Raw genomic sequence first — 27,965 nt, 5'->3', positions numbered from 1 at the left:
ACGTCATCAGCCTGCGCCCCGGTGGGTGTCTGTCTGAGGATGGAGAGCGGCTGAGCGCAGCGACTTTTGAATGAAGATTGAAGCATCTCGACAGTTCATCTGCGATTTGAAGAAAGCACACCTGTAAGCAATTCAAACTATAAAACAGTACACTGTTTCGGCTTTTCCGTAGGAGCGTAATAGAAAATGTCTCTCTTGGCGACAAATCGAGAACTAAAATGTGCAGTCAGTTCAGAAAAGGTCCACTTGAAGTAGCTTAATTAACTTCCCACTTAGCCGTTACAGTTTCTTTTCGAATACTGTTATTGATGATTGTCTTTATTTGGGTTACAACATGCACGTAAATATGTGGCTATTAGCCGCAATTTCAATCTATTTTTAATTATTTTAAAACTCGTGTGGCTTTGGCTACAGTAGTAAATGAGTACAGCAGTAACACCCCGGACTGGACTGTTTAAGATCGAGCGCTTTTGTGTTCCGCCTTACAGTAACGAATTTGAGAAGAATTCTACAGACATATTCAAGTTATTAATTCAGTAGGAAGAGTCACTTGTGCTGCCGTTGAGTGAACTTTATGTTCGGTTCTTTTGTAACGTGGCCAGACAGTGTAATTCAAACTCTGGGAATCTTTCAGAATGTTTATTTTCTGGTGGGAGCGTAATGTTGAAATAATAAATAAGTTTTTGTTTTTTAGCTAAACTCACAGACTGTCATGCAACTATAGGAAAGGAAATCCATGCTTTGCCTCAGAAACTAGAAACTACAAACTACAAACTGTTATACAACCCACGCAGAAATGACCCCCTATGAGTCATCAGTGTCAGTACGTGAGCTGCTGAATGAAAACCCTGTATAAATACTTTTAAATGCTCTGCAGTCTTTAACCAGTGCCTGAGGAAGTTTGTCCCAGCATGGATTCCATACCCAATCCCGAGGAGGCGGGGTCTCGTCGAGGCTCCTCCCACTCCCCCAAGTCACCAGGCTCCTCATCCAAGGTAGGTGGGCGTGGCACAGTCTGAGGAAGAGGTGTAACTCAGGGGAGCCCATCATTCTCTTAATAATTTCTCACACAGTGTTTATATAGCGCTTTTCTTGACACTTCACTCAAAGAGCTTTACAGGTAATGGGGATCCCTTCCACCCCCACCAGTGCGCCAGTCCACTCCCCACACAGCAGCTCTCAGAGGGGAGGAGAGCAGAGTGATGAAGCCAGTTCAGAGAGGGGGGTTATTAGAAGGCCATGATTGGTAAAGGCCAGGGGGAAATTTGGCCAGGACGCCAGGTTTACACCCGATCTCTTCAAGAAACGTCCTGGGATTTTTAATAACCAAAAAAACTCAGGACCTCGGCTTTACGTCTCATCCGAAGGACAGCGCCTTTTTACAGTATAGTGTTCCCGTCATGGATGGGGAGTTTTGTGCTTGATCATGTAACGGCTACTCTGCAGTTTCTCATTGTGGTGAGACAGGGCTGTGTAGAGTGCACAGTTACTAATTAATTCCGATGACAATTAGAATGTGAAGGTCAAACTGAGGGAGGTGGCTAGCAGGGGACTGTGTGGGGGCGTGTCTGTGTGAGCCCCTCTCATTGGCTCTCCCCTGTGCCCCTGCCCGACCCTGGCTGATGGATAGCTCTGCCCTTCCAGACGCTTGCTCATTAAACGCTCCGCTGCTGTAGAGGCACTCTGCCCCGAGACCTGGTGGCCGAGCCACGTCTGGCCCGGGAGGCAGGCCCAGGTAACTCCAGGACGGAGCTCTGCCGGAGAGGGAGTGTGTGAAGGCGGAGCAGGTGGAGAGGGCAGGGGGTGCACGAGGCCCAGGAATGAAGGCTGCACAAAGTACAGGTGGCTGAGAGCTTGACCCCTTTCCACGCAAAGCCCCTGAGAAAGATTTAAGGATTGAATGCTGTTTCTCGCTGACACAGGTGCCGGACTTGCCTTTTTCCCAGAATTTGGAAATGCTAGAGAATCTCCTGGTTTCTACCCTTGTAGAAATCGTTTCCTACAATCTCATAACGTATAGGTTTACAATAATGAATACAGTATCTTGTCAGATTGTGTTTGTCGCTTGGATCCAGTGACGTCTTTCTCCCCCCCAGGCTATCTGATACCTATGCCATGGTTTCATAGTTTCTGTAGGGGACACACGAGGGCTGGTGTTTGCGTTTAGAAAGAACAGTGTTCCGTGGGGATGCTCCACGGTTGAAAAAAGACGGCACAGTGGTCTAGTCATGTAAAAATAGCTTTCGGGCTTCTGCACGAGAAGGGCTCCAGTGCGCTTTCTCGCGTGCCGTGTGGTTGAAGCCGATACTGTGGGTTCTTTTAGAGAACAGCTGGATGAGATCCTGGGATCAATTAGTAACCGGACACAGTAACGCCGGCATTCCTCCTCATTTCTCTCCTTTGGTAAAGGCAAGTAATGCACCTAAAGTTGATGTGTTTATGTCATGTCAGTTACATTTTACGTTGTAATTACATTATATCAGGGCTCTTTGATGGGGTGAGGTTTCCACTTCGACCCCAGCGTACTTGAGCAGGAGATTCAGGCACTGAGAGCAGGAGCGGGTTTCTCTTGGACACAGAGAGGAGATCGTGGGGCAGACTGCTTGTCCGTATTGCTAATGTGGGACCGGACTTTGTGACCTCTCTGATCCTCTCCTGCAGTGGCAGCACTGCACTGAGGGTGGAGCTGAGGCCAGGTCCAGCCCTGCACCAGCTGCACCAGAGCACCAGTGCGTCACTGGGCACGGTGCCAGTCATAGCCCTCGGCGCTGTAGCTGTGTTAATTTTTAAATGTCATTTGGCTGTGGTGCACTAAGCCGGAGGGGCAGGGGCGTGTAGCTCAGGTGTGTGTCTGAGACGGAGCTGTTTAAAGACGCTGTGATCTGGCTCCACACTCCACACTCTGCTCTCGCCCTGTACCGCCTGCGGACCAGCGGAGATACCAGCCCTGCACTTCGGTCAGCCATCCAACTCTGTTCAGTCTTTTCTTTTTCTTTGCATTTTTTCAGCTTCATTTGACTTTTTTCCCCTTTCATTTTTCCTGCTTGTTTTTTTTATTTCGATACATTTAGTTCAGTGCTCATTCTGTTCATCTGTGTATCCATTTACCTGTCGGTCTATTAATCTTGTCTGGGTGCAATTACCTGTCGCTCTTTTAATTCTGTCTGGGTGCCAGCAGCCGATCTCGTGTGCGGAAGGCGTGAAACAGAAGATCGGAATAATAAAGAAGACTGCGCCGTGTCTGTCCGAGCTCAGTCACATTATGTGTCCTGTGGTTTGGTATTAATAAAATGTCAACGATTAATGGCTTGTGCAAGGGGTTAAGGGGTTTGTCCTTAGGGACAGATAAGAGCTAGCTGAGCACAGAGAGTCTCATCCTGGCTTGTCTGAAGCGCTGGCCGGCCCACAGGACGGTCCAGCTTGGCCCTGTCAGGCTGTGACTGGACAGCTCGGGGATACACCCTTACTGGGGTGATTGGCTATCTCTCTGACCGCTCGTGGTCTCTCGTTCCCTCAGAAGAAGAGCTCCAAGCCGTCTGGCCAGCCCCAGGGTAAGAGGACCGCTCTGCAGGAGGCGCGGAGGAAGGGAAGGATGGACAGAAGCCGAGGAGAAGAGGAGATGACCGCTCAGCTCAGAAACCTGGTACGAGAAGCTTACTGCAAGGAGTCAGTATCGTCCTGTCCTTTTTTCCATCCTGTGGGCTCCTTCTGCCAGGCACTTTGAGCTGTTCCGGGTTCTACTGCGACCTGCAGGCTTTTGTGTCTACAATGAGCCAAAACTAGGCGGGGAGTCGTTTGTGTGTCACCTCAGTTTGAGTCGATTCTGGAGCGGGGCCTGGTTCAGGGAGCTGTGCAGTGGGAGTCTGGATCACACCCCCTCCCTGATGGGGTAAAACTGATCTTCTCTCATCCTGGAGAGCTGTGGCCCGGCAGTATTTCTAGAGAACCCAAGATCATCAGAGTTTAAACACGGGGAGGTTTAAACACGAGGGTAAATGAGACCCAGTACATCGGGGGCAGATTTGATTACAGACCACAGGCTTTCCAGGAGTCCCTGAAGCTCTCTGGCCCTCTGAGGCTGGAGTGAGTGTGTCCATGTGTTGCTGTCGGTGCAGAGAGTGCTCACTTGTCTCCGCAGGACCTGGGCAGCAAGCTGGGACCCTCTGGGACAGGCCTGGCCTTCACCGAGATCTTCACGCAGTACAACTGCCTCTGGGACAGCAGGTCAGGCACCACAGCGACCCGACCGTCTGACAAGCTGCTTGCCCGACTGTCTCTGTCTGTCTTTCTGTGTCCCTCTGTCTCTGTGTGTGCTCTCACTGTCCTGTTGTCTGGAGGAGAGTTCAGTTCCCTGTCTGTCTTTCTGTGTCCCTCTGTCTCTGTGTCTGCTCTCACTGTCCTGTTGTCTGGAGGAGAGTTCAGTTCCCCGTCTGTCTTTCTGTGTCCTTTCCTTCACATGCTGTATCTGCCAGCTGTGTGTGTGTGTGTCTCTCTGTCTTGCTTTCTGGTTGTCCCTGCTTTGCAGTTTCTCTTCTGTTCCTGGGTGTCTGTCTGCTTGCCTGTGTATCGGTAGACACTCTGCTTGCTTGTGTCAAACACAATTGGGCTAAAGGCACACCGTTTCTGGACTGAATTCAGCAGGTGGTGGGGGGGCAGGTTATCATACAAAAAAAACCCATTTAGGACAAGCACATCTGAATTGTGAAATTTGTCATTTTCTTTTTCTATAAATCTCCCGCTGTTTGCAGTCACGTGGAGTGTCCTGCGAGAGTGAGCACCATCATGGAGAAGGCCCAGCAGGAAGGGCTGGTGTCCCGCTGTGTACGGGTCGAGGTGAGGGACAAACCACGCAGGGCGCGGTCCTCCGACAGCAGAATGCCGCCAGGGCTTCGGGTTTGGGGCCCCAGAGATCTGCCCAGGGAATCTGCGGCTCTTTGTTCGCTATGCGGTCGCTGCGCGTGCTGTACCGCAGTCGTTACAGAGAGAAATGTAACGACTGGTCCACACAGGGGAAGCATAGACGTGAGGGTTCAGACACACACTCCCACCTGAAGCTAATTCATCTATTAAAATGTTTTGGGACGGTGGGGCGGAAGGGAGAACATACAAACCCCACACAGGTATTGACCCAGGAGTCGAACCCGGGACCACAGTGCAGCGGATCAGGAGTACGAACCGCCGCTCCACGGCGCCGCCCCCCCCCCCCTCCAATCTACACCCGAACCCAAAGACGATCAGCCCTCGTTCCTATGATCCGCGCCGGGATGGGGGCGGTGCCGGAGCTGGGATTCTCACCCTGTCCCTCTCTTGCAGCCGCGGGCCGCCACGGACCAGGAGCTCCTGCTGGTGCACGCGTGAGGCCCGCCTCTTTCCCGCCGCCCCGCTGGACTCCGACACCTCCTCGTCCATGTTCGCTGGAGGGGAGCAGCGAGCCGGAGTGTTTAGTGTGGGGGGGGTTGATACTCTGCCCAAGTGTTGCCACCTGAGGAAGGATGTGGCCGGAACCTCGGTCAGATATCAACCAGGGTTGTGCCGGCTGTAGATTATTGTCAGTAATACTGATGGGAGGAATTCCTGTCTGTGCTGGAGGCAGGACTCTGACAGACGGGGTGGCAGGGAAGCACTGGACTCTGGTCTCGGACTCTTACTGGCCGGTCCTGCAGTTCCTCGCCTGCCTCCCCGCCGTGTACAGCAGGGTCTTGGCATGGGCGGATGTGAAATTCACATGTTCGCTTACTCGCGATTGGGTCGGGCCTGGGGGGTGGGGTGGGGTGGGGGGGTCTCGTACAGAAATAGAGCGGGGAGGGATGGAACTGAGCCAAAGGCCATGAAAGAGCCACTCGCTCCCGTGTGGGAGGAGAGGGCACGACGGGCTGGACACGACCTTACAGGCTTACAGGCAGATTTATTGCCCGTTTCACTGCAGTGGGGCCTGATTATAGCAGGCAGGCAGACAGACAGGCAGACAGGCAGACAGGCAGACAGGCAGACAGGCAGGCAGGCAGACAGGCAGACAGGCAGGCAGCCTGCTGGACAAAGGTTATGATCACTGTTTGTTGCACTTGGTTAATGTTATTTTAATTACCTTAAAATCAGTGCATTAGTACTGTAGTGATCGTGTAAGGCTTATGGGTTGTGCGACGGTATAGGCCTAGACGTGGCTGTAGGGGTGTTTGGCTGCTCGTGGTGCTTCTCTGCACCGAACCCTTGAGACCCCCCTGTCCTGACAAACAGTGTTTCAGGTGGAGTCCAGCGGTAGTGCTGTCTCTGTCTGTGGCAGTACCTGTCATAGTGTGGATACCGTGCGATCACCCGTGGGTGTGTTCCCTGTGCAGTAAGGAGTACGTGGAGCTGATGAAGTCCACCCAGACGATGAGCCAGGAGGAGCTGAAGACGCTGTCCGACACCTACGACTCCGTCTACATTCACCCCGTGAGTCCGGCCTAGAGAAGGGGCTCCTGTTTGCTCTCTGCTGGGCTCGGGAACAGCCCAGTCTCCGGCTCTAACATCCTAGAGTATTTGGGAAGGAAAAGGCTTTGCTGTTGCTCTTCGGAGGCTTAACAAGTAGTTCACCAGTGTTAGTTTGGCACTGTGGCTAAGAATCTGTGCCTGTGGCTGGTAGGTTGCTGGTTCAAATCCTGTGGCGAGCAGAGGAATCCTACTCCGTTGGGCCCCTGAGCAAGGCCCTTCACCCCAGCTGCTCCAGGGGCGCTGTACAAATGGCTGATTCTGCGCTCCCCAGCTTGCTCTCCATGAGACACACAGACTGGGAGAGAAGCTGAGGAGCGCAGAATCAGCCATTTGCGAAAAGACAAATTCCTCATGCAAGAAATTGTATAGGGCCAATGAAGTGATCTTATCCTCCGTCAAACAAATTTTGATTTTAAATAGCACCTTTCAGGGAAAACAACCTCGCCAAAGGGCTGTACACTGAAGGCGGTTTGTAACGGACTTGGCTGAGTGATCTGGGAGACTCCCAGATGGGATAACCTCAAGGACAGTTTCTGGAGCACTGTGGAATGATGGGAAAGGGACAGAGCTGTCTAGGATACTGCAGGAGACTGTATCGGGGGCTGTGGTGGACCTGGAGAGACCGATAGCAGCTAAACTGGGCGAATTTCAACCCTGCGAAGCACTCTCACGTTTCACATATAGGACTTCAGGAAATACGATAAAAGCACCTGGCGTTTGAAGATTAGGAAGACTTAGCCGTTACGAATCAGTCAAACAAGTAGTTTGTTCAGTTCAGTGCCGAAGAGTCTTCAAGATTCTTGTTCCACGTGATCTGTAAATGAATTGAACGAGTCTCCAGTTAAACTGCTGACTTGCTCAAGGCCTGATTGGATTGGGCGGTGCCCTATAACCTGAGGCTCTCTGGGACCAGGGAGGCCCTGGGCTGAGCCCTTCTGGGTCTGTTCCTCCCCTGACGGCGCCGCCCTGTCTGTCCGCAGGAGTCGTTCCGCTGCGCCCAGCTGGCGGCGGGGTCGCTGCTGCAGCTCGTCGACGAGGTGATGGCGTCGCGGCTCAGGAATGGATTCTCTGTTGCCAGGTAACCCCTGACCAGGAAGTGACATTAAACTGTAGCCCCTGACCAGGAGGTGATATTAAATTGGGTTGTTTGCGGGCTTGTGGGGAGCTTTGTTCTGAGACGAGGGGCACGAGTAGATTTTACTGGCAGAAAGGTGCAAAACATCACCCGCTGTGGCTGAAAGCTATATAACTGCACTAATAGCTGATTTACCATACAAACCACACACTGCATACATGCTGATAAACTATGCCATAGACAAGCTGCGCTGCGCGTGCCTACCTGTTCCTTTGTCATCCGTTCTTTTTCTTTCTCTCTTTTTATTTGGTGTGGCGTGAGTTCTGCTAGTTTTGATTTGGGGTTTTCTCCTAGACCTCCGGGGCACCACGCGCACGTGGACAGGATGAACGGCTACTCTATGTTCAACAGCGTGGCGATCGCGGCCCGGTACGCCCGGGAGAGGCACGGGCTGGAGCGGTAAGGGCTCGGACACGGACGCCCCCCCCCGGGGGGGGTGGGGGGGGTGTTTTGGTTTGCTGAGCGCTGGTCTGTGCGCTTGGGCCCGGGTGTGTTGGCGCGCGTGCTCGCTCTGCCTGCCCCGGCACCCTTGTCGCCGCTGACCCCAGGGGCACGGCCCAGCCCCGCGGGTGGGAATGCGAGTGATTGGCAGCGTCGGAGTGCGAGGCGGCGCGGGACAGCACATGGAGTTGGTATAAACAGCTTGTCTTGCACCCAGCCGAGCTGCAGTCGCGAGCTGTGTGTTACGTATGGCTGGAAACCCCGTAGTCTCACATATGGGAGAATAAGTAACTGTGGGCCGACTCCTGGTGGAGTGACCCTCCCACCTTCCAGCCAGTCTTTTAACGTATCATGGGCAGTAATTCTCCCTGCTGGAGGCTCAGCTCTGATTGGAGGAGGGGCGGGTCCCTCGTCAACAGCACCACCCCCTGCTGGATAATCAGCTCTGATTGGAGGAGGGGCGGGTCCCTCGTCAACAGCACCACCCCCTGCTGGGTAATCAGCTCTGATTGGAGGAGGGGTGTGTCCCTCACCACCAGCACCACCCCCTGATGAGCAATCAGTTCTGAACGGAGGAGGGGTGTGTCCCTCACCATCAGCCCTGCACACCTGCTGGAGCCCGGGAGACCTCAAGACTAATAGCTGCATTTAAAACATCCTCTCTCTCTCTCTCTCTCACAGCATCCTGATCGTGGACTGGGATGTGCACCACGGCCAGGGAATCCAGTACATATTCCAGGAGGATCCCAGGTTTGTGAGCACGCACTGGGATCCCGGGGTGAGGGGAAGGTTCACGGGCTTGAGGCTGGAGTGTCGGGTACTGGATCATTCTGGCCAGGTGAGCCGTTTCAGGTGAGGGGCTGCACATGGCATTAATAAGAGGATTAAGGAATGGTGGAGCTTGGCCGGAGCTCTGTGCTATGGGGGAGATTGAGAAGTTAAGCCATTCGGTAAGCATACCTGACTGCGTCATTGCTGTGTCTGTGTCGTTGTTGTAGGTCTCGGGCCTCTTGGGCCTCCCTGGAGCAGATAGCATTCTGTGGGTGTCTTCTGTAACCCCCGTCTTTTTTCTGTGCCTGCCCTACAGTGTGCTGTATTTCTCAGTGCATCGCTATGAAGACGGGCGCTTCTGGCCCCACCTGGTGGACTCGGGCGGTACTGCCGCGGGGACGGGGGCGGGGCGAGGGTACAACATCAACGTGTCCTGGAACCAGGTGAGCGCCCCCTTGTGGGCAGGGCCGGTAGCCCCCAGTGCCCGCGACACGGGGGTGAATTTTATACAGTGGCCTCCGGTTGGCAGAGAGGTTAGCCGTGTTCTCGTGACAGTCCCCTCTCGCCCTTTCCTCCCTAGGTGGGGATGAAAGATGCCGATTACATCGCCGCCTTCCAGCAGCTGCTGCTGCCTGTGGCCTACGAGGTAAGTGCGCCTCCCTTTCGTCTGCATGCCTTTCCCCCCCCGTGACGGGGGAGGAGTTAGATGGGGGGGGTGGCAAGGTGGTGCAGAGGATAGCGTTGCTTCTTCACAGCACGGGGGGGTCCGGGCTCGTTTGCCGGGTTGCTGTCGGCATGGAGATCGCGCGTCCTACCAGTGTTTGCGTGGGTTTCCTCCCGCAGTCCCCAGACATGCTAGGAGGTTCATGGGCTCCTGGTGCGAGTGTGTGTGTCTGTCTGTGTGTGTGTGTGCGCCCCGCGATGGACCGGGCGTCCTGTCCAAGGTGTGCCCTGCCCTTGTGCGTGTTGTCTTCTGGGATTGCGACTCTGTATTAGATAAAGAGGTTAGAAAACAAATAGATGGATCAAATGAGGGTTTGTACCGCAGAACAGGCCAGCAGGTTCCAAGCTACAGGATCCAGTTGCCTGGCTGACTCAGAATGAATGGAATTAATGCATCACCAGACTTTACACCTAGACTATTTGAAAGCAGGAACGGGGAAGGCCAGACCGGCACCTCCAACATCCTGGTGTGGCTCAAACCACACAGTGACTGTGGTCTCTGAAGTCCTTCTGCATGGGTTTTTCTTTTTCTAACTAAAGTTTGTGCAGTACTTTGCAGACGGTCCCTAACAGCCCTTTGCTTTGTGTGCAGTTCCAGCCACAGCTTGTGCTGGTCGCAGCTGGGTTCGACGCTGTGATCGGGGATCCCAAGGTAAGCGACACTCCCTGTGACAAACTGAAGAATAAAGAACTGCTTTCCTCTGCTTTTAATGGGCTCTGTGTTCCCCTAAGAAAGGTTCTGAGTGAAAGCAGTTGATGGTTTGCAATTCCGAAACCTGCTTACCAGATGCGCTGCTAGCATGAAGTCTGAGATAAGCCTCATCTTAATTTGTTCCTTAGCTTGTCCTGTTCAACTGGGAAGAATATCTGGGCCGACAGTTTGCTTAGCTGCAAGTTAACATGTCTATTGACATCTCTGCTTTGAGTATCTCTTCCAAAATCCCTGCGTGACTGAAGCTCTTCGGTACTTTATAATGTTCCCTCTCAACGCTCCCCAGTTCTGGTCTGCTCCAGCTCTCCGGCTGCGTGCCCAGGTAGCAGGGTGCCGCCCGGTGCCCCGCAGCGCTGTGCTCTGACGGGTGCTCTGTGTTTCAGGGCGGGATGGCAGCCAGCCCTCAGTGCTTCTCCGTGCTGACTCACCTGCTGCAGGGGCTGGCCCAGGGCAGGGTGCTGCTGGCCCTGGAGGTGAGAGAGAACACAGACCGGCCCCCAGGAATCCAGAAACTGTGGGGCTTGTCTCTGGGAGCCATCGTCGGGGGGGGGGGGCGGCTGTTCCAGCCATTAAACAGTGGTGAAAATTGCAAATGATGAATTTTGAATGTAGCACCTGGGGGCAAGTTTTGGCACCCTTGTCCTTTTCTTGTTTGCATTTTTGTGCAAAAAGAGACCTGAAAATTTGCACGCAAGTAGTCATGCAAAGGTGTTCAGGTGTGTTTTTGCGTCTAGGGATTGTGGGGGGGTTTACAGATGTTACAGATGTTGTTTTTCTGTTCACCCCTATAATCTCTCACCCGTTCCTGATGGTCCTGAGCATTTCCACCCTGCTTCTGTGTTGCTCAGGGGGGTTATAACCTGCAGTCCACAGCGGAGGGCGCGTGTGCGTGTCTGCGCAGTCTCCTTGGAGACCCCTGTCCCAGACTGGCCCCTCCTGGAGCCCCCTGTGACAGGTAAGGGGTCTGAGATCAGGCGAGGTCATCCTCTATGGCTCGAGGTGGTGGAATCTTTTTTTTTTTAAACTTTGTATTTAATGACGAAATAATTCACAAACACAACGTAAACCGTACTGTGCAAAGTCAAATCATTTACAACTTTGATCTTTCATTTTTTGCTTGTATTATTTTTTTATATGATTAACTATCAACATTACGCCAGCATGGATGGGGGGTTACATCTAGAAATATAATCAGCAAAAACGCAAGAGATAACCAACAATCTAGCCAGTACTCTGTTTGGTCCACTTTCACAGAACAAAATGAGGTCTCAGTGGGGCCACGTCCCCAGTCCAGGCTTGTCAGCATTTGCTAAACCTTTCTGCTTGTAACCTAAGAGGAAAGGTGATCTTTTCCTTCATATAAATCTCCTTCGCAACATTGATCCAGTGTCCCGATGTTGGGAGTTCTTCAGTGAACCATTTTCTCGAGAGAGTTTTCTTAGTAGCAGCTAAAAGCGTTGCATGGCGGAATCTCGCAGCTCACCCCTCGGAAGAAGGATAATATCTCCATCTCTGTCTCTTCCGTTTCCGGCTCCGGGGTGAGAGTAGGGCTTCGGCCACCTGCCCGCCTCCAGAGACTCGTGTGCTACTCCAGCACTGGTCCCAGTATCGTGCTGTAGCACTCCGCACGGGGGGAGGGTGGGTTTCAGCGGACAAACGTGGAGACGACGGTTTCGTGCACGCCGTTGAGGGTGTGCAGCGCCCCCCGTGTGCCTGTGTGTGCTGGCTGTGTCTGTAGCGTGTTCTCTGTGTGTTCCAGCGCCCTGCGGTCCCTCTCCCAGACCATCGCTGTGCATTACCCGTCCTGGAGCTGCCTGCAGGTCCTGGGTGAGTGCGCCAGGGTCTCTCGCCCTCTCTTCCTGGAGCTCGGCAGGGTGCTTTCTTTTTCCTGTTTCTTCTGCACTCAAAGCCTTTCTCCTCCGAAGGACTTTTATTGTCCTTCTAAACCCTTCTGTTCCTTTGTGCAAATTTTGTCACCTCCAGTCTTTGTTACTGTTTCCATGGTTAAAACTTTTTTTTAAATTTCCCTATAAAGGGCTTTGAGAAGATGCCATGTAAAAAGATGTTTAAAATTTTCTAAGTTTCATGGCTAGCCCTCAAGGGGTCCCACTGCCACCCCTCAGGCAGAAACTACAGCTCTGCTTTCCTTGCTGCTGCAGGGAGGGTCCCACCGCAGTGGCTGTTGAAAGCTTGTTCTGCTAGATCCACCAGCAGTACCTTCTAACTGCTTGATTGGTTCCGACCAGAGGCTGGGGAAATTCTGCAAGACACCGGTGTTGAAGTCACTGTTTTGGAAGATGCACGGATAGTCAGTTTGGGTTTAGAAAAGGCAGGTCTTGCTTTAGTAAATTGTTAGAGTTCAGTGGCTCCGACAGAGTATATAATGTTTAGATATCAGAAGTCTTTTATCATAAAAGATAGATATTCACCGTAATACAGTTATTGGGTTTAAGAATTGGTTCATAGACAGGAAACAGGGAACAGATAAGCAGTAAATGCGTAATTTTTTGATGTAATTATTGGTGTATTGCAGAGATCTGTAATTGGAGTATTGCTCTTCCCAAATTGATATCCGTCATCTGCTGTGGATTCTGAAGTTGCAGCTCACCAGCCAAGAGGGTTAGCACAAGCACTGTGGAAGCTGCAAAAGACGTTCTGACATTTACACTGAATTTAGAACTGGGCGGCCAGCTGGCCGATGATATTTAGTGTAGACGGGTGCAGTGTGTTAGTTTCAGGTAGGAAACCAAGACATAAACCGGGAAGCACTGACCCTAAAGAAGGTGCTGATGGGGATGACTGGGGTCTTGATGTCGACACGCCGTTTGCATCTTCCAGGCGCTGTGGGGGAGGCAATAAAGAAGGCAAACGGAATATCGGGATGTGCCGTTAAAAGCGCGGGATATAAATGAAGGGATTTGGTATTTAAATTGTCGAATGCGTCTGAGTTCCGCCGAGCCGCTCGCAGGGCCAGTCGCTCGGGCGCCGCTGGGCTTTTCTGGGGACTGGTCCCAGGAGCTGAGACTCGTCCCCTCGAGCTGCACGATTCCAGCAGCACAGCTGCACGAGGAAGTGAAAACTTAGCCAGTGGTGTTCATGGACTGTCCAGTCAGAATGACAGAACGTTGGTGGCTGCCCTTTGTGAACGTGTGCTGGATTTGGTGAAAACCTGTCAATAACACCGATAGCTGCCTTTGAAACATCGCCTCATGTTTTTCTTTAGCCGAGTGAAATAAAGGCTCTTTTTCCAAATTCCCGGCCTTTAAAATGAACAAGCCTGTCTTGTTAACCCTTTCCACTCCCTTCTCAGTGCTCGGTGTTTTGCTTTCATATTTGATGCTGGCTTCCTTTATTTGACTAGTTGATCGCCTGCCAGGCTGCATGTGGCCCGGGGCTAATTCTGTGTTTGCTCAGAGGGCGGGCCCATTCCGGCGGGCGATCCCGATGCCCCGTCTGTGCCGCCAGAGGCCAGTGTGGGCCAGGAGGGGGAAGAGCGCCCCCCGATGGTCACGGGGCTGGTGTACGACGAGAGGATGATGGAGCATCACAACATGTGGGACAGGTCAGCCCCTTGTTCCCGACCTCTTCTGCTTTGGAGAGCCTCTAGGGTTTCGAGAGATCGTCAGCCCATAAGTGCCCAACGCTTTTGACTGGGTGCGAAACGTTTGGGACAGCTAGCAGGTGCTTCTTTACGCTAAGAGGTGTGGGAGTGTGGAGCAAGCCGCCCAGCCCACGTTTTTGAAGCCGATTCCCTGGATTCTTTCAAGAAATGTCTGGTCGAGATCCTCAGTTCAATAAGCTGAGAGTAGCCAAACGAGGTAACTGGGCCAGATGGACTCCTTCATATTCGTTTATATGTCTTGAGTCCTGCAAGACGGATAATCAGTATTGTCGGTGTGTTCTTGGGATGTCCACCTCAGTGAAGGGCGATGCCATGTGAAAGCACATCCGGACCCTGCCTGTTTTCAGTCATTTTCAATCCACCGGCTTCCACTTAACACGTAGATCAACGACTTGTGTTTCTGAGCCTTCAAGTCTTCCCCTGGAGGGGGCTCCTGGTCCTGGGCGGCCACTGTGCCTGCAGGGCTTCATTCCACCTCAGAGCTTAACGAGCGAAACGAGCCGATCACAGGCTCAGCTGGACCGGTTTAACATCCTCTTCTGATGCAGTCCAGGTGGGCAGCTGCGTGGGCAGGCGCAGAGGAACAGGTAAAGGTTTATTCCAGGCTGGAAAGAGAAGAAAGGAAACGCAACGTTTCAGCTGTGTACACACCCGAAGAAGGCTCCATAGCCGAAACGTTTGTGGAATAAACCTTTACCTGTTCCTCTGCCTCTTCTTCTAATGGCTGTTTGGCCATCTGTGAGAATTAATACTTGTTGAACGCGTGCATATTATTAAGAAACAAGGCTTCTTGGGCTGTACAATGTTGTTTTTTCATGTTTTCTTTACAAATCCATAATATTTCCCAGGATCGATCAGTGCTGTTTCTGCGTATTTTCTTTCACGAAGGATGCTCGATGATCTGTTGTTTTTTTTTTTTTAATTTTCTTTATGAGCTCCTTATGTGTGGCTTTGTTGTTCCATGCTGCGGTTGGGGTGTGGATGTCCGCGTGCTCCCAGCCACCACCCGGAGCTCCCCCAGAGGATATTCCGGATCTTCTCCCGTCACCAGGACCTGGGGCTGCTGTCCCGTTGCCATCGGATACCAGCCCGCCATGCCACCGAGGAGGAACTCGCCATGTGTCACAGGTACGGGGGGGGGAGAGGGTTGTACTGGAACAAACCATCAGGTCAGGCTGACGGGGGGAGACAGGCTGAGACCACAGAGGCTGAAGGTGTCTCTCCGAAGCCTTGCCTGCAGTGTCTCTTCCCGTACAAGGCCGGCCCGTTCCCACTTTCTTCTGCTGCCCCTGTCCTTTTGTTCGGCCCAAACGCGTATAATCGCTTGTCCCTGTTGTCGCGGTCTCGCCAGCTCGAAGCACATCGCCACCATCAGGTCGACGCAGGGCATGAAGCCGCGGGAGCTGCACCGGCTGGGGGCGGAGTACAACTCCATCTACATCAGCGCCGAGAGCTGGGGCAGCGCGCGGCTGGCCGCGGGGGCGAGCTTCAGCGCCGCGCAGGCCGTCCTGGCCGGGCAGGTGAGCGCGCCGGGCCCCGCGCGCGTGCGCCGCGTCCTTCCTGTGTGTCCGCGGGTTTCACCGGTGTGTGTGTGCGTGTGTGTCTGTCAGGTGAGGAACGCGGTGGCCATAGTCCGCCCCCCCGGGCACCACGCGGAGAGGGGCTCTGCCTGCGGGTTCTGCTTCTTCAACAACGCCGCGCTGACGGCTCGATTCGCCCAGAAGCTCTCCGGCAGGCCGCTCAGGTGGGTCCCCTGGGGCGCGGGGCAGGGGGCACAGTGGGTCAACATCACTGCGCCAGGAGACACAGCACAGTACATCACTGCGCCAGGAGACACAGCACAGTACATCACTGCGCCAGGAGGCACAGCACAGTACATCACTGCACCAGGAGGCACAGCACAGTACATCACTGCACCAGGAGACACAGCACAGTACATCACTGCACCAGGAGGCACAGCACAGTGGGTCAACATCACTGCACCAGGAGGCACAGCACAGTACATCACTGCACCAGGAGACACAGCACAGTACATCACTGCACCAGGAGGCACAGCACAGTACATCACTGCACCAGGAGGCACAGCACAGTGGGTCAACATCACTGCACCAGGAGGCACAGCACAGTACATCACTGCACCAGGAGACACAGCACAGTACATCACTGCACCAGGAGGCACAGCACAGTGGGTCAACATCACTGCACCAGGAGGCACAGCACAGTACATCACTGCACCAGGAGACACAGCACAGTACATCACTGCACCAGGAGGCACAGCACAGTACATCACTGCACCAGGAGGCACAGCACAGTGGGTCAACATCACTGCACCAGGAGGCACAGCACAGTACATCACTGCACCAGGAGACACAGCACAGTACATCACTGCACCAGGAGGCACAGCACAGTGGGTCAACATCACTGCACCAGGAGGCACAGCACAGTACATCACTGCACCAGGAGACACAGCACAGTACATCACTGCACCAGGAGACACAGCACAGTGGGTCAACATCACTGCACCAGGAGGCACAGCACAGTGGGTCAACATCACTGCACCAGGAGGCACAGCACAGTGGGTCAACATCACTGCACCAGGAGGCACAGCACAGTACATCACTGCACCAGGAGACACAGCACAGTACATCACTGCACCTGGAGGCACAGCACAGTACATCACTGCACCAGGAGGCACAGCACAGTGGGTCAACATCACTGCGCCAGGAGGCACAGCACAGTACATCACTGCACCAGGAGGCACAGCACAGTACATCACTGCACCAGGAGACACAGCACAGTGGGTCAACATCACTGCACCAGGAGGCACAGCACAGTACATCACTGCACCAGGAGGCACAGCACAGTGGGTCAACATCACTGCACCAGGAGGCACAGCACAGTACATCACTGCACCAGGAGGCACAGCACAGTACATCACTGCACCAGGAGGCACAGCACAGTACATCACTGCACCAGGAGGCACAGCACAGTACATCACTGCACATCACTGCACCAGGAGGCACAGCACAGTGTGTCAACATCACTGCACCAGGAGGCACAGCACAGTACATCACTGCACCAGGAGGCACAGCACAGTGGGTCAACATCACTGCACCAGGAGACACAGCACAGTACATCACTGCACCAGGAGGCACAGCACAGTACATCACTGCACCAGGAGGCACAGCACAGTACATCACTGCACCAGGAGACACAGCACAGTACATCACTGCACCAGGAGGCACAGCACAGTGGGTCAACATCACTGCACCAGGAGGCACAGCACAGTACATCACTGCACCAGGAGACACAGCACAGTACATCACTGCACCAGGAGACACAGCACAGTACATCACTGCACCAGGAGGCACAGCACAGTGGGTCAACATCACTGCACCAGAAGGCACAGCACAGTACATCACTGCACCAGGAGACACAGCACAGTACATCACTGCACCAGGAGACACAGCACAGTGGGTCAACATCACTGCACCAGGAGGCACAGCACAGTGGGTCAACATCACTGCACCAGGAGGCACAGCACAGTGGGTCAACATCACTGCACCAGGAGGCACAGCACAGTACATCACTGCACCAGGAGGCACAGCACAGTGGGTCAACATCACTGCACCAGAAGGCACAGCACAGTACATCACTGCACCTGGAGGCACAGCACAGTACATCACTGCACCAGGAGGCACAGCACAGTGGGTCAACATCACTGCACCAGGAGGCACAGCACAGTACATCACTGCACCAGGAGGCACAGCACAGTGGGTCAACATCACTGCGCCAGGAGGCACAGCACAGTACATCACTGCACCAGGAGACACAGCACAGTACATCACTGCACCAGGAGGCACAGCACAGTACATCACTGCACCAGGAGACACAGCACAGTGGGTCAACATCACTGCACCAGGAGGCACAGCACAGTACATCACTGCACCAGGAGGCACAGCACAGTGGGTCAACATCACTGCACCAGGAGGCACAGCACAGTACATCACTGCACCAGGAGACACAGCACAGTACATCACTGCACCTGGAGGCACAGCACAGTACATCACTGCGCCAGGAGGCACAGCACAGTGGGTCAACATCACTGCGCCAGGAGGCACAGCACAGTACATCACTGCGCCAGGAGGCACAGCACAGTGGGTCAACATCACTGCACCAGGAGGCACAGCACAGTGGGTCAACATCACTGCACCAGGAGGCACAGCACAGTGGGTCAACATCACTGCACCAGGAGGCACAGCACAGTACATCACTGCGCCAGGAGGCACAGCACAGTGGGTCAACATCACTGCGCCAGGAGGCACAGCACAGTACATCACTGCACCAGGAGACACAGAACAGTACATCACTGCACCAGGAGACACAGTACAGTGGGTCAACATCACTGCACCAGGAGACACAGTACAGTGGCTCAACATCACTGCCCCAGGAGGCACAGCACAGTACATCACTGCGCCAGGAGGCACAGCACAGTACATCACTGCACCAGGAGACACAGCACAGTGGGTCAACATCACTGCACCAGGAGGCACAGCACAGTACATCACTGCACCAGGAGGCACAGCACAGTGGGTCAACATCACTGCGCCAGGAGGCACAGCACAGTACATCACTGCACCGGGAGACACAGCACAGTGGGTCAACATCACTGCGCCAGGAGACACAGCACACAGATACAGTAGATCAGTGAGAACTTAGGGGTATAGCTGTCCTACTCCGTTGGGCCCCTGAGCAAGGCCCTTATCCCCAACTGCTCCAGGGCCGCTGTACGATAGCTGACCCTGCCCTCTGACCCCCAGCTTCTCTCCCTGTCTGTGTGTCTGTGTGTCTCCTGCAGAGCAAGCTGGGGTCTGCGAAAGACGAATTCCTAATGCAAGAAATTGTATAGGGCCAATAAAGTGATCTGATCTTAAATGCAGCTGTGCAGTAGTGTGCAGGCAGGATTTTTCCCCAAATGTGAAATCACCCCCTGTTCCCTTGTCACCCACAGGGTGCTCATACTGGACTGGGACGTTCACCACGGCAACGGGACCCAGCACATCTTCGAGGAGGATCGCAGGTATTGTAGAGGGGAGCTCTACATCAGATGGGGTGTTGCAGCCTTTAGTTTCTAGTTTCTGCCACTCTGAGGGGCAGACTCCCTGTTTACCCATCACAATCATCCGTCCATCCATCCGTTTTCTTATCCTTCTTCCAGCTCAGGGTCCCGGGGCAGCCCAAGTCTATCCCAGCATGCAACAGGGGCAAGGCAGGGAACGCCCTGGACAGGACTCTAGTCCATCACAGAGCAGACAGACGCAAACACACTCACCATTTAACCCACCATATTAATATTATTATTATTTAATTCCTTATACTTATAGTATATAGCGCTTTTCTGGAAACTCCACTCAAACCAACCATACAGGTAATGGGGATCCCCTTCACCACCAGTGTGCAGCCCCACCTGGATGATGCACCAGTACTCTCTCCACACACCAGCTCTCAGTGGGGAGGAGAGCAGAGTGATGAACCCAGTTCAGAGAGGGGGGTTATTAGGAGGCCATGATTGGTAAAGGCCAGGGGGGAAATTTAGACAGGATGTCACAATTACCTGCTGAGCTTTAGTCAGTTGCCAGTTATGAGTTGCAGGGTGATATAGCTGCTGGCGAGTCTTCATTAGAGAGGCGGTGCTGTCGGGGACACGCCTCTCCTCCAATCAGAGCTGATTCTTCATGCAGGAGGCGGTGCTGTCGGGGACACACCTCTCCTCCAATCAGAGCTGATCCGCCAGCGGGGGGTGGAGCCGCCTGTGATGTGCTCACAGAAGAGAGGCTGGAAGGTGGGCGGGACAGAGGAGTCGGCCTCTAATCCTGGAGCTCCCTCGTTAACGCTTCCTCAGTCTCCCCTGCGATAGGTCTCGGGGGTGGTGGCTGAGTGAAAAACACACCGCTGATGGCTCCAAATGGGTGGTAATAACGAAAACGTTTGGAGATTCCAAATTTATGTAACAAAAGAAACAGACCAGATTGCGCTCATCCCCAATATTTTTAGCAGGGTGTTTCGTTCTCTCTCTCTCCGTCGTCTGTTGTCGCCGGTGTCTGATTTCCACCCTTTTTCCTCCTCTTCCTCCCTTCTACCCCTCCACGTCTCGCCCAGCGTCCTGTACATCTCCCTGCATCGCTACGACGACGGGCTGTTCTTCCCCTCCTCGGAGGACGCGGACTGCGACCGGGTGGGCCTGGGGCCTGGGCGGGGCTACAACGTCAACATCCCCTGGAGCGGGGGCGGGGCCAAGATGGGAGACCCAGAGTACCTTGCAGCCTTCCACTGGGTCGTCATGCCCATCGCTCGGCAGGTCAGTCAGACAGACACATGCAGCACGACCCCGACCCCGACCCCCCGCCACGCGCACGAGTCCGAGTGCCGCCCGCGCTATCGGGCTTTTGGACGATTGTGAAGATTCAGGATGCTCATACCCCTTGTTTAGCCCTCCCCCCCCCACCCGGATGTATTGCGATGAAAAATGTTTTTTTGAGGGCTTGGGAGACTGGCAGCCTCTGAATCCCCTCTGAATCTTTCCTTTTATAATAATGTAATAATAATAATGTTTCTTTATTAGCCCTGTACAATTTCTTGCATTAGGAATTCATCTTTTCGCATACCCCAGCTTTTCTCCATGGAGACACAGACACACAGACAGGGAGAAGCTTGGGGTCAGAGCGCAGGGTCTGCCATTGTACGGCGCCCCTGGAGCAGCTGGGGTGAAGGGCCTTGCTCAGGGGCCCAACAGAGTAGGATTCCTCTGCCGGCCACAGGATACGAACCAGCAACCTTCCAGTCACAGGCGCAGATCCTTAGCCACAGAGCCACCGCCTCGCCCCCTTTTTTTTTTTTTAATTCAAAACCTAAAGCCTAGCTTCTGGTGGATTTTAACACACCCGTGGGGCTTGAGTAAGGGGGGCTCAGCCAAAAAACAAGATGAGATTTTTTCAGTATGAATTTAGTCTAGTCACCTCCTCTTTTAAGCCGGTTGTGTGTTTTTCCAGGGGGTACGATGCCGGAGACGGCACACAGGGGGAGATGAAGGATTTGCCTCGGATTAGTCAGCATTCTGGCCAACGACCTGAATCCCCAGTAGATTTTCTTGGTGTTTGTCTCAATCTCAGAAGGGAGCTCTCCTCTTCTGCTGCTGCCCTCGTTTCAGGCAGGGGCTTGTTCTGTACTAACTTTGCAGTGCCGTCTTCACTACTGAAGGCTCTGCTCTGCTGGACGCCTTCGGACTCTGTGTCAGTTCCACAAGTTTGCCCTCTAGTCTCTCCTTTGGAAAACAGCTTCTGAAATATCACTCCTGCTGTAGTGTAAAGGCTGACCCAGCAGATTCAGATGCAGTTAAGAAGTTCATTGTGTGTGTTTGGTTTTTTTTTAAAAAAGTCCTATCAAATAAAGCTCATTTGAAAAGTGGCTTCTACTCTGCAGAGGTGGGAACATGTGTGTGTTTGTGCTTCACAGTGCAGTAGTGGTGATCTGTTTCCGTTGGTAACTGTGTTTTTCTCTCTCTCTCTCCGCGCTCAGTTCGACCCGGAACTGGTCCTGGTGTCAGCCGGGTTTGATGCAGCGCGGGGTGATCCCCTGGGGGGGTACCAGGTGACCCCTGAGTGCTACGCCCACATGACCCACCTGCTGATGAGCCTGGCGGGCGGGAGGGTGCTGGTCATCCTGGAGGTGAGGGCCACACACCGACTCTTGATCGTGAGAGCTGGCTCTGGGTTCGAGCCCCGCCTTCTGCCACTAGCAGGGGCAGAATTGGTCGCCAGTTTTCTGATCTCCATCCGCCCGTTTTCAGCAGACCTGGTAGGGATTGTGGCAACCAGAGCCTGTCCCAGGAGTGTGGGCAGCGGGCTGGGGCGACGCCAGTCTTTTCTGAAAATCATTGTAATGCACATCGAGCCGAGCGAAACGACACTTTTTTTGTTTTTTAGGAATATTTATAATAATATACATTTATTTATAATAATAATAGGAGCAGAGGGGTAAAGAACAGAGCCAGTTCAGTAAAGGTTCTTCTTCTGAAGAAGGTTTGGAGTCTGGATTTGAAGGAGTTCAGAGAAGGTGACTCTCTGATATCCTTGGGGAGAGAGTTCCAGAGACGACAACGACGTCCTCGAACTCGGGGAACGTTGAACGATCCGTCCCCAGTATCTTCACAAAGTCAGTGTGGGGCAGCAAACAGATATCAGGGCGACTTATAAGGCCCGACCCCCCCCCCCACCCGTGCTGCCACAGTTCTCCCTCTGGCCCTGGATGACGTCGGATCCGCAGGGCAGCTCCTTACCCAGCTGTCTCTTCCCGTCCCTCTCAGGGCGGCTACAACCTGAACTCCATCTCCGAGTCCATGGCCTCGTGCACGAGTGCCCTCCTGGGGGACGGCCTCCCGCCGCTGGCCGGCCTGCCACCCCCGCACCCCAGCGCGGCCAGGACCATCAACCGCGTGCTGCGCGCTCACGCCCCCTACTGGAGCGGCCTGAAAATACAGCGTAAGTCCCCGCTGGCTCGCTCCGCGCCGGATCGGAGCCGACCCGTTTGGAAACCCATAGAAAATCAGAGGTCGCTCGCACCTGGGAGACCGTGAAACGATATTTAATTCAGTTTTATTGAATTCGATTTGATTTTAATTGGTTGTAATGGCCAGCCTCCCAGTGCACGGCGCAATGAATAACCTTTAATGAAACGCTCAGCACCGTTAAACATTCAAGATGTTCAGAGAGCTGCCAGCAAAATGCCCACGGAGTTGATTCCCTGCTCGGCTTTTCCCTACAGTCCCAGAGACCCTGCGAGCTTCTCTGCCCTCCCTGAAACAGCAGAGTCGCCGCTCTGCAGAGCAGAAGGGCAAGAGGTCGCCGGGACAGGCAGCGACTCCTCGCAGGAGTCCACGCCTGGGGTCACAGCCTGCCACCCCGGAGCAGGGTGCTGCGCCCGTGTCGCCCCCTGAGCGAGGAAGTGAGGAGAAGGGCAGAGGGGTGCAGGACATCACACAGGGTCTGCTGATGCTGGACCTGGACACGCCCTCCTCCTCCCCAGCCAATCCGAGCCCAGCCTCCCTGCCTGTGGGTGGGGCCAGGAGGAAGGCGAAGCCCGCCCCCCTAGAGAGCAGTGATGTCATCGGTGCTGGAGGTGAAAGGTCAGACGCTGCACCCCAGCCCACCCTAGAGCCGACTGAAGGAAGAGAGAGTGGGGATCTGGTCCTGAAGGTGGAAACGTGTGAAGTGGAGGTGGGTCTGAGAGGGAATGTGACACTCATCAGGCATATTTTGCTTCAAGCTTACCGTACCCTGTAGAAAATATCTGCTTGATACAAAGCAGGCTCCCATTGAAGGCTGGTTTGATCTGTCACAGATTTGTTTTAGCGTCGCACTGTTGTATAAATCATAGTGACGAAGACCAAAAACATAGTTTAAATGCCATGTCTGCCTTTGTAATCGAACTTGGAGTAACAACACTTAATCTGGAGGAAATCTCAGTACAGTGCTAGCAAAGGTGGTGCTTTATTCTAGTTAATTGATCCCTATTTCAGCGAGTCTGGGTTAAAATAAATCCTTTGTTTTGTAACATCCACGTTAAAAATCAACAGATTGCCTGCCTAAGCCAGATAGATGCGTTCCTTTCTGTATATTCACTGCTGTTCCTTCAAATACATGCTTTTTGCTGTTTTTGGTTGAATGATATTACAGGCTCTGGTTTAAACGGTTTACATGCCTTGTCTTGTGTCCTTACCCACGATGCTCTCTTAAGCAAACCTTGAGCGTGACTGGAGTTCAGGTCCCAGTTCTGTTCTTGACTCGAGCATTAACAAGGATCTGAGTGGGTTTTCCTTGGGTGGTCCTTGGCTCTGACTTTGAAAAAGCAGTTTGTGGTGAGTGTTGCCTGGTATAAGCCCTCTCTCTCCGTCTCCTTTCTGTTCCAGGGGGCCACCCGGCTCCCCCCCGGGCCCGTTGCCGAGGGTGACCAGGAGGCGGGGCTGGAGGGGGCCTGTGGCGGGTCGAGTCAGGTGGTCTGCGAGGTCTTCTGCCCGGATCAGGGCGTCGCAGGGGTAGGACGTCCGACCATAGGTGTCGGGGGACTAGGGTTCGGGGTGTAGGAGTTCTGGGGTTCGGGGTGTAATGGGCTGTCAGGGGACTGGGGTATTGGATACAGGGCGAGTGGTATGTAAAGTTTAGGGGTGCTGGGGTGTCGGGTATAGGGGGACGGGTGTGTAGAGTTTGGGGGGACTGGGGTGTCAGATATAGGGGGACTGGGGTGTAGAGTTTGGGGGGACTGGGGTGTAGAGTTTGGGGGACTGGGGTGTCAGATATGGGGGGACTGGGGTGTAGAGTTTAGGGGTGCTGGGGTGTCAGATATAGGGGGACGGGGGTGTAGAGTTTGGGGGGACTGGGGTGTCAGATATAGGGGGATGGGTGTGTAGAGTTTGGGGGTGCTGGGGTGTCAGATATAGGGGGACGGGGGTGTAGAGTTTGGGGGGACTGGGGTGTCAGATATAGGGGGATGGGTGTGTAGAGTTTGGGGGGACTGGAGTGTCAGATATAGGGGGACTGGGGTGTCAGATATAGGGGGACTGGGGTGTAGAGTTTGGGGGGACTGGGGTGTCAGATATAGGGGGACGGGGACAGTATTGTGCTCTGCTGCCTCCCAGGAGTGGCCTGCTCCTGAGGCCTGACTCTCCTGCGTGCTCTTGCCTTCAGGCCTCGATGTTCGTGGTGGAGCCCCTGCCCTGGTGCCCCCACCTGGAGGGGGTGCGGCCCCTCCCTGCGGGGGGCATCGACGTGCTGCGGCCCTGTGAGGACTGCGGCGCCGGGATCGAGAACTGGCTCTGCCTCACCTGCCACCAGGTACGAAGCCCCCCCCCCCGCCGCCGGGCTTGTGTGAGACCCTGGGCCAGAACACGGGGGATTAAAGGCGACGCGTTGCCTTGGCAACCACGGCTGTCCCGGCTGATTCAGGATGTGAGGGCCCTTTAAGACGCACCAAGCACGTCCCCGGAGGGGCGAGCGACCCCGCAGGGGGAGACCCTTCCGGCGACAGTCCCGGAGGGGAGTGTGGAGCGAGTGTGAGGCAGGTTGTTCTCTTCCTCCAGACTGGAGCCCGTGAGACTTTCTTTCGGTTTTCGCCATCCTCCCACTGGTGCCTCCCGGCTTCGACTCTTACCCCTGTTCGCCGCGGCTCCTCCCCCTGTTACACTGTTACAGCCCCCTTAACCCTTAAGCCCGGGTCCGAGGGGCCCGTAGCAATAACAATCCCGCGACCGCGAGCTGACGCTTCTATCCCACGAGACCTGCAGCGACCAGGGTGCGAGGTGTCTGTCCGTCAGGAGCTGCTGCAGGCGCAGAGCAGGCCTTGGTCAGGAGGGGGGGGGGGCGGGAGCAGACAGAGGCTCCCGGAAGGGTGTCTGCATACCTGCCTGCGCGCTGGCGCCCCCTGTGGCGGTTTGAAGCCGCGCGCGAGCGGCGCCGGGAGCCGAGGGGGTCGGCCCGTGCGCGGCGCTCAGGTGCTGTCTCCCCCTGCCCCCCGCGACAGGTGCTCTGCGGCCGATACGTCAGCGGGCACATGGTGGCGCACGGGCTGGCATCGGGGCACGCGCTGGTGCTGAGCTTCGCCGACCTGTCCGTCTGGTGCTACAACTGCGAGGCCTATGTGCACAACGAGGTAGGGGGCCGTCCGGGGGGGGTGGGCTGCTCTTGGGCTGGCGCGGGGGCAGAGGGGCTGGCATTTCGTGTCCGGCTGAGAAATGAAAGAGATTTCGACCTCTGTCTCAGCGTTCCTTCGTTCCATCCTTCCTCCTTTCCTTCGTTCGTTACTTCATTCATTCAGCCAACCAGTTACTCAGTCAGTACTTCACTGCCGTGCCACCGAGCTGCGTGAACTGGGGCTTGGTGAGCTCATACTCTGGGCGAGGGCAGCGTACAGCAGAGAGCCAAGGATAGACAGCACCCGCCCAGCACATCTTCACACCCCAGCGCTCTAGACACACAGCGGCGGTACAATCATTAACACACTGGCGCGCGGTGAGAATCCACACCTGACGCCCCAGCCTTGAGAGCAGGAGCCAGCTTGTCCCCCTGCAGGGCAGGAGACGCCCGGAGAAGGAGCACCTCGTTTGTGTCTCCCAAGCTGTCCATCTTGCAGAAGGCTGTTCTGTTTTCGGCTGTCACCATCTCACAAGCCCGGTCAAGCGCATGCTGTCCTCTCTTCGCCATCTCACTCCCTCTGTTTTCCTCGTGCAATCTTCTAGATGGTTGGCGTGTTAAAAGCTTCTGGTTTAGGTGTTGTTCAGGTTTAGGTGTGGGGTCTGCACAGCCAGATCCTCGGGATTCCCCGTCTTCTCTTGCACCCCGTGCCCAGCCTCGGTCAGGCTGTCCCTCGGGCCCGAAGCTCGCCAGTCGGCCGACGCCGCAGCGTGGCCCCCCCGGCTCTCTCACGCCCCCTGCTGTCTCCCCCAGGTGCTGCACGAGGCCCGGAACGCGGCTCACTGCGCCAAGTTCGGCGAGGGAATTCCCCGGACGGAGTGAATCCTGGCGGGACGGCGGCGGGTGGACGGGGAGGGGGCCGAGAGAGAGTGTGAGAGTGGGGGGTGACTGAGCGATCGTGAGTGAGAGGAGACGAGTTACTGCGTGAACCTCCGTCTGCACCAGCTGTCTCGTTCCCCCATGGAGTGTGTCCAGCTGCACTGCCTGCCCTTTGCTGGGGCAGCTGCACCCAGACCCGAAGCCTGGGTCGAAACAGGGGGAACGGAACTGCCCCGACACAGAGCCATCGCCCCAGAGGCACAACACCAAGCACCAAACCCAGCATGCTCCAACACGCCGTGTTGGTGGACCTGCTGCAGCTGCTCGTGTAGAAAGGCAGCCGTGTTTCTGGGAGGGCTGTGGGACAGCTGGACAGACCCTGCCTTGTTTTTAATTCAATCCAGGAGGGGCTGTGCACACGTCAGCCCCACCACAGTCACCGAGGTGCCTGCAGCACCAGCGCTGATTTTATCTGGTTTTAAGCAGTGAGTTTCTTCTGGTGTGAATGAGTGAGTGGCGCCTACTCTATGCAGAGACTGGGGTCGTGGAATTATCAGTGTTTTTAATGTTATTGCTATAATTATAAATCCTATTATAATGTCGTGTGTACTGAATGACCGCTAATTAATTTCCTGGATCCCTCCCAAACCGAACACAACAGATCTTCCTTTTCCACTTCCGGCCGATGTGCAGCTTTGATTTTGTTCCCCTCTCGGTGTCGCTGCTTAAACAGCCCCCCCCTGCTGTGGTGTGTGGGCTGGGGACTCGCACTTTTTCTATTTTCCTGTTGAGAGCTGCTGGGAAGCCGTTCGTGGGTCCAGTGGGGGCAGTCTGTCCTGTGAATCGCGCTGGAACTCCTCGGTGTGGCGCGGGGGAGTGTGGGAACATAGCGGCACCCCCCTTGCCCCCTCCACCACCCATCCCCTCCCGCTGGGGGAAATACGGGACCCAGGCTTTGGGGGTGTCGTCCACCACCAGCAGACAGACTGTGGACTCTTCATTTCCTGTGGCTCCTACCGGCTAGCGTTCCTGCCTTTAAAACTGGGAGCCGCCTGTCTCCGACACTGGTTATCTACCGACTGAACAAATCGCAGCAGGAGACCGAGACGGGCCTGTGTGTTTCCCGGGGCGCGCGGCCAGTGTTCGGTCAAGCTCTGGTATTTACAGACACAGCCTCGTTAGAGCAGGGAGCTTGTTTTTCTTCCTGTTATCTTCCCGAAAGAGACCCGGACCACAGCTGAAGACCAACAGCAGTGCCTCGGATTAGTCTGCCTACCTCGCCAAGCGTTAACTGTCCCACACGGGGTCTCGGGGTCTTTTTTTATTTGCTGTCGTTTATGAAAAGAAAATCACTGTGTAAGCTAGGTGCCGATTTTGTAATGGGAGGTATAACCTTTGTACCACACGCCTGTTGAGGTGCTGATTTATGTCACTGTGGTTCACCCAGTATTAAAAAGGAGGTTGACCTTATTCTGATTTTGATCTTGTTTTTTTTTTTCCCTGCCCCAAATGCTGAGTACATAGTTTTTG

At 54.6% G+C, this 27,965-nt stretch overlaps 1 protein-coding gene across 1 annotated transcript; it reads left to right on the top strand.

Moving 5' to 3' along the window:
- The first annotated feature begins 7 nt into the window (after positions 1–7).
- Positions 8–27,905, top strand: hdac6 (histone deacetylase 6). The gene is made up of 29 exons (XM_069183645.1): positions 8–123; positions 878–995; positions 3,518–3,643; positions 4,139–4,224; positions 4,749–4,833; positions 5,314–5,354; positions 6,336–6,432; positions 7,452–7,549; positions 7,901–8,005; positions 8,729–8,797; positions 9,135–9,261; positions 9,399–9,464; positions 10,134–10,193; positions 10,637–10,726; positions 11,102–11,208; positions 12,013–12,080; positions 13,668–13,815; positions 14,875–15,003; positions 15,227–15,395; positions 15,486–15,619; positions 18,887–18,955; positions 20,035–20,233; positions 21,451–21,600; positions 22,238–22,412; positions 22,696–23,147; positions 23,840–23,965; positions 24,615–24,761; positions 25,447–25,575; positions 26,370–27,905. Exons 2-29 carry the CDS (start codon positions 912–914, stop codon positions 26,436–26,438), a joined length of 3,405 nt encoding a protein of 1,134 aa, XP_069039746.1. The 5' UTR covers positions 8–123; positions 878–911; the 3' UTR covers positions 26,439–27,905.
- Positions 27,906–27,965: the final 60 nt, after the last annotated feature.

The sequence above is a fragment of the Lepisosteus oculatus genome, chromosome 2, assembly GCF_040954835.1.
Source record: "Lepisosteus oculatus isolate fLepOcu1 chromosome 2, fLepOcu1.hap2, whole genome shotgun sequence".
Taxonomy (NCBI): domain Eukaryota; kingdom Metazoa; phylum Chordata; class Actinopteri; order Semionotiformes; family Lepisosteidae; genus Lepisosteus; species Lepisosteus oculatus.
The sequence above is the reverse complement of the archived record's forward strand: the minus strand, read 5'-3'. Positions and strand labels throughout refer to the sequence as shown.